The 6,690-nt window shown below is 34.4% G+C and overlaps 1 protein-coding gene across 1 annotated transcript in view; it reads left to right on the plus strand.

Annotated features, from left to right (window-relative positions):
* Nucleotides 1–6,690, plus strand: part of LOC119635248 (putative uncharacterized protein DDB_G0282133) — a 39,299-nt gene extending 32,609 nt beyond the window's left edge. The window contains exons 6-8 of the mRNA XM_038029932.1: nucleotides 5,636–5,795; nucleotides 5,873–6,195; nucleotides 6,381–6,690. Coding sequence (XP_037885860.1) covers nucleotides 5,636–5,795; nucleotides 5,873–6,195; nucleotides 6,381–6,419 — 522 coding nt within the window. The 3' untranslated portion in view covers nucleotides 6,420–6,690. The remainder of the gene's footprint in view (nucleotides 1–5,635; nucleotides 5,796–5,872; nucleotides 6,196–6,380) is intronic.

A 6,690-nucleotide genomic window follows, 5' to 3' on the forward strand; every position in this document is an offset into this window, starting at 1 on the left:
TTTGCACACACAAGAACTTCCGTGAAGAAACAAATATTTCCAAATATTTTTCGGATCACTTTACAAATATAAAGCAAATATTGATCTGCAATTACATTGCAAATTGACGCGAACATTAACCCGCTTGCTCTAAGAATTTGCAGTGAAATTACGTTCGCTCGACAAATGGACAGGTTTAAGTTAGTGAACATTACAGATTGTCCACAGTAAATTTCATATTTTTCATCCGATCGGATCACCTTACATAACGATGCAAACCGTTGCTTTAAAGGTGTTCAAGAAATTGGGCCTTGTCTCCAAGTTCATAGACATGGACTAAATTGAATTGATCGGTGAGGATGGTACAAAAGATTTAAGGATATCCCAATGTTCCCACCTTCACTTACGGTTTTCGGTGTTCAAGTAATCCCCTTTAAGTACGATAGAGTTTACCTTGATCGTAGCTATAGTGAGTATTTAGTCCCAATAGGTTGTTACGACGATCTTGCAATATATCATTCCCTTTCTGCACGTGCTCTTTTTTCTGGCCGTTACCGTGTTACGCGCATAAAAAGAAAAAAGGTTGCCGTTTATAGATATAGTGTTCGATTTCAAATCACAACTTTGGACCTAGAAGAAGCAATCAAAAACCTTCTGGAAATATCACTCATCATCTAAATATGATGGCGCAGCGTTAACGTAAATGATCGTTGATTTTGTTATTGTTACTGTTACTTAAGTAGTAGCACCTGCACTGGACACTAATAATAAATAAAATATTTCTGATCTTTCGCATCAGTCATCAGACGCGTATACTTTTATTAGAGTATTTTATCAAGTTATACGATTTGAAACGGCAGTTAAATCCCTGAAGACTGACCATGGCGCTCTATGCCGTTGAGAACGGCCGCTTTGATAATCCAACTAACGCTGGACGTGTCATAAACAATGTACCAGAAAGGAATAAAACCGGAAATGATTATCAAGAAAGACTGTTATGCTCTCCTATTACAAAGAAAGAGACAAAAAAAATGAACTAATAATCGACAGGGAATATGTTAGGTTACGAAGTTTAAGTTAAGGAAGAGTAAAAGAACTGAAAGCAATTGCAATAAAAGAATGAAAAAAAAAAAAAACTAACGGCATAATGAAAATTATTTTATATTCATCTTCTTCATCATCTTGTTCTAATTGAACCGGTAACTATTTAATGTCTTTTCGCCTTTGGTACACACCATCGATTTACACGCGAATTATCTATGACAGCGAAAGAAGACGATGTACATGAAAGCGATGAATAAGTCAATTGGGCGGAAGAATTTAGAACTATGTTTAGAATTTAGAAAAGTGAGAGATTAGATTTACGATTTCCTTCTATTGAAATGAATTTTATAATAACACATATACACATGTCAAATACTACAAATGTTTATACCTGTTGTGTTGGCATAGCCTTTCAAGCTCTGCAGCGAAACTTGAAATTAAGTTTTATGATTTTATTGCCGTATAATGTTTATTTCTCTATTTCTATTAACATTTTAAGTTATCTTCTTCTTTGTTTTTTTTCAACAAGTTCTCAACATTAATTTCTTTGTTCTTTTCACACCTGCATGAATCTAAAGAGTCACAACCTAATGTTCTTGAAAATATCAGCTGTAAATTTGTAAGAAAATATGCCATTCGTAAAAAATCGGTGACAGGATCTAGTGCAAGCAATAACCAGTGTCCAGACGATAGCCAAAGCAGGGCGAAGGAATCCTCGAGCATAGCGGATGTGGTGCTTAGGGATTGTCAAAACAGGTTTGATAATCCTTTCGATTATTTCGATGCCATTGTTAATTTGAACAATGCCGATAACCAGTTCAAGGGACAACGTGAACATATTAAGGAAAAACAAGCAACTAATCTTAGTCAAGTGGCGCCGAATAATAAGTTAACACCCTTTACATTGGTAGGAAATAAATTTTCTTTTAACAGCGATTTCCATAAAGCACCTGCAGATGATGTAAACCCATTTCATAGCTTCTGCAATACGACTTGGACTAATTGGCCAGCAGACCAAGATAGCTCAGCAGACCAAACATTTTGTTTTAATAATTTAAGTCATCAAGAACGCCCGCAAACTATACCGCAACAATATATTACCCCCTTCCCCTGGCCTAACTATAATGATGGATGCAATTCTGATGATAATCGCCGCATGCAATTATCAGCGATACCAGTGACCGTCTCAGTTTCATCGCCGTCCTCCTCCTTAACGTCGATGGCAACGACGTGCTCATTAGAAACGTCACCATCAACGAGCAGTGCGACAAGCATCGTTCACCAAAAGCTGAGTCTTACGAATCCATTTCGCGTACATCTCCTTAATAATGGCAATTGTTGCGATAGTAGTAGCTTTACAAATTCTAACGAAACGGGTGTAAATGTTCTTTCCAAACCTGGCCCTAACTTGGCAGCGTCCTCTACTCGTACAAATTGCGAATTTAATTGTAATTATTTTGATAATGAAAGCAACAGCCACACAAGCGATGACCAAACTAATCAATCCTTAGCAAATTTTGCGAGTGATACGACAACCGCGCGTAAAAGGCAAAGTGTATTGTCACGTCCTTCCTACAATTCCGCAACTGCTTCTGTCAAGACGAGTACTGCTCTTCCGGCTATAAATTCTGTTGAAATTGTTCAATGTCACCGGCATGATCCTGATAATGATAACGATAACGGTATTGATGATGATGTTGATGTGAATGTTCATCTAGCAAATGCTAATTCGACGATTCAAAATGCAAACATTACGAGCTTTTGCCCTTCTAGTTATTTCTTTTCAAATTTAAACAAAAATATGAGTAACAGTTGCTGTAAGTCATACATATATTGTCGTTTTTGAAAGTTTTTTTTTTATTATTTACTTAACAAACATACAAGTTTTTATTTTCTCTTTTTGAGGATTTTACCATCCTTTTGTTCATCCTTTACACATTTACGTGGCTTTTATGTTATGTTTTGGCCTTTTTTCCATTTTTTTTTTGTTTTTTTTTTTTTTTTTTTTTGTTTTACTTATCGCCAAACTTGGTTTTTGCTATATTTGCCTAATTGGAAAGCATGATTTCTCCCCTAATTTTTTAATTGCATTATTTTCCGCAAAGAATACATTCAAGGAGGACATAAATGAAGCTTAACTTAAATATTTTTATTCATCATTTCGAAAACTGCACTATTTAATGAGTGATTTTTTTTCCGTATCCCTTTAGGGGAAATTTCGTCGATTGGGGGAACAGTTCTTTTTCACTCACAAATCTATTCAAATTTAAGCAAATTTCATTACGGACTCATGCACAGATTCAATATTCAAGTGGTGGGATTGAAAAAGTTTAACTCTGGGAGATTTTTCTTTCGAAATTCGATTAAAACGGTTCCCGCTATCAAGTGAACCCGATATCGAATTTGCATTTTGGGTTGATGGTTCTTGTTGACGAGAATCGGACGACGGTACTCGATCTCGTATGAATGTTCGCTAGGCATCGAATGTAAAATGTTATATTTTAGCCCGGAAGCAAAATATCTCTCAACCTTAATGTTCAAAGAACAAATCGACTAAAATGGACGTGGAGAGATTACTTAATCTCAGAGATGAACCGTACAAAATCTTGGCAAAAGTAATAAATTCAAATAACGATTTTCAATGCTTTTACTTGTTGGTACCCAAAAAAGTTTGGGTAGGTATAAATGCTTACGGAATTGACGAAAAAATTCTTGCGAAGTAGTGGAAATATACACTTACCCGAAATTATTTAGCAAATAGTCTTAAAATGCGATATTCAATGCCCGGGCATTATAGACTCAGGCAAATTTTATGTGGAATATGAAGTTAGTCGTCAAAAAAAAAGAAGAAGAAGTCAATTTAAATAAACAATGATATGATGCTTGATGCAATTGATGAAAATTTATTTTATATAGTTTCTAATTATTTCATCAAACTTTTTAAGGTTATCGAAGCAAATTCCCTCCCTTCCTTGCTTCACAGTTCGTTCATTTTACTGTTTGAGGAATTTACTAAATGATGATAACCGTATAGAACCTTGCCGCCGTGATGACAAGCGAAGAGGGTTACTCTTATTCCTCAGCAGTCTCCTTGGGATGATCACAAGATTTTCATCCTTAATTGTTTCTTTACGCAGGCATGTGTGCAGGTATAAAAAGAATGTAACGGGATCCATTGGTTTTGTTGCGTGAAAATAATATTTTATCGATTGACATTCAAGTCGAACTTTTTTTTGAATTCATTTACTTGCTGAAAATGGGTTTGCAGTTGTCGTCAATGGAGCACGCTAAGGAAATAACTGTTTTTTTTGTGGCAAAAATTAGATGACTTCGATTTTAACGATGTGTCGTTTCAATAAAATGCTATACATTTAATGACAAAATCAATTTATTGAGAAAAAGTTCAATGATTATGCAAACTCCAAGAATACCTAGGTGGCGCTGCCAGAAAAATCGTTCGATCGAATTCTGTTAGACTCTTTACTTTGGAGTCATGTTGGAGCATTGGCTTACTCCAATAACCAATGACCTCTCAATGACCTTATTCGCCCAGGTTATTCGTGTTATGGGTGAAATAAAAGCACACGTATGTGGAAAAGAGGCAAGAATTGGTGTTCCCACATCGAATTTGCGCAGAAGTTTTTTAAATAAAATTAGCATGAACCAATATCTAAATTAACGGAAAATTAATGTTTTTTGGAAATTAAAAAAAAAAAACACTCATTCGATTACCCTGTATTTGGTTTGTTTATTCATTTAATTTTCTCCCTTTACTTTGCAATATTTTGTTCTATATATATATATATATACCGATGATATCACAAATATTCCGTTATAAATACAACGGATGGAAGCTCAACACGATAGCAAAGGCAATCGAGTACCATCAACCCAAAAAGCGATCGTATCGTTTTTCTCCTTCGTATCGTATACAGGCCGACCCCAGATCCTTGAGAATAACTGACAGAAAGACATATCAGAGTGCCGTAATATACGCTTTAGTGGCTGAGCTAAGCTAAGGTTTCATTTTTAACAAATCCAGCACTGCTTATGCATACGCGCGCTTAAGGCGTACTATCATCTGTCCACTAAAACTGGGGTCACTTTTCTAAAATTTATTTAGAAGAGCAAAAAGTTTATTAACATTCAGATTTTTGCTTATGATTTAATAAATGGTTAAATAAAAAACGTTTTTTCAGATTTTTTTAAAAAGAAAAGAAGGAAAAGGTGTGACAGCTTTCGGGAAACAATGATTTTTTTTCTTGACCTTTGTATTTTTTTTTTTTTTGGCATAATTATTAATAAAAATAATTTTCCCAAAAGGCTTTTGTTAATATTTGCATCGTATTAAAATATAGATTTAAAATTATGTTCTTTGGCACGCATCCAAGAAAGTACGGAATGTGCATGAATTGATTGATTTTCCTCTCACTAAGCAATAATTCAATTTTTTTCAGGTCTTCCTATGCCCGGCGGATTCAGTAATAATCATTTTATGAATTCTACAAGGGATTGTAATAAAAGCAATCAGAATTTTTCGAAAGGTCGTAGCATTAGTAATAACGATAATAATTGCAATAATAATAAAAATTATTACAATAATAATAATAAAAATAATAGTAATAATAACAATAATAGCCAAAGTTCACCTTCCGAGGACCGCTATGCTGCTTTAAAAGATTTAGACGAACAGCTAAGAGAAAGCAAAGCGATAGCTGCACAAGCAATCTCTACAGTAACTTCAAATGTCGTTGAAAGCGGCTTTGGTAATCGTAAGTTATCTCATATTATATTTGATTAGTTTCGACTATTTTTGATTATTTTCACATTTTTACAAAATTGCTTTTAGCCTCCAATAATAATCAAGTGAATCCTTTTGCTACACAATTACCGCAAGAGCATCAGCAATCGCAGCCAGCCAATCCATTTCGAAATGCCACCCACAGTGCCGCCCAACTCTTCGGTCAGATGACATTAATACCGGCTTTAGCAACCGCCAACGGTCAAAAAGCTCAGGCCAATGCAAGTTTCTTTAATTATACGTCAAACGGTTTTAATGCAGCTGTCGTGAATGGAACTAACGGTTGTGGATTTGGATTCGGTACCTTACAACAACAAATCGCATTAACTGGCCTTGGCTTCACCGACAATACATTTAATAATCCATTTGCTGTAAGTTTCTTTTCTCTTGCAATTAATTAACTTATTTGATGCTTTTTACTATTTTCTCAATGTTTGACATTTTCCTTACACGACCTTCTGCTTATTAACGACTATGATGATGATGATGATGATGATGATTATGATTATTATTGTTGTAAATAATTTTAAAAGAGATTTTCTTCATTATGTTACAGGCAACAGGAGCTCTTAATGCAAACAATCCATTTTTATGAGAAGCAAGACAACGTCTCGACTGTAGAAAAAGCAGTGAACATGTGTTATTAAGCTACGCAATGCCTAAACCTAATTAAACATTTTTATTTACGAAATGAAAACTTCAAGCGAAGGAAAATTATTTAGTACGTTTACAACAAATGCGTTTATTAAGCTGATTATGAATACATTTTTCAACTGGCAATGTTACGAACAAAGATTAATTATTATAATATATTCGTCTAAAAATATTTCAAGAAAAAAATCTCTATAAAGAATCTTTTTCATCAA

The sequence above is a fragment of the Glossina fuscipes genome, unplaced genomic scaffold (genome assembly GCF_014805625.2).
Source record: "Glossina fuscipes isolate IAEA_lab_2018 unplaced genomic scaffold, Yale_Gfus_2 26, whole genome shotgun sequence".
Classification (NCBI taxonomy): domain Eukaryota; kingdom Metazoa; phylum Arthropoda; class Insecta; order Diptera; family Glossinidae; genus Glossina; species Glossina fuscipes.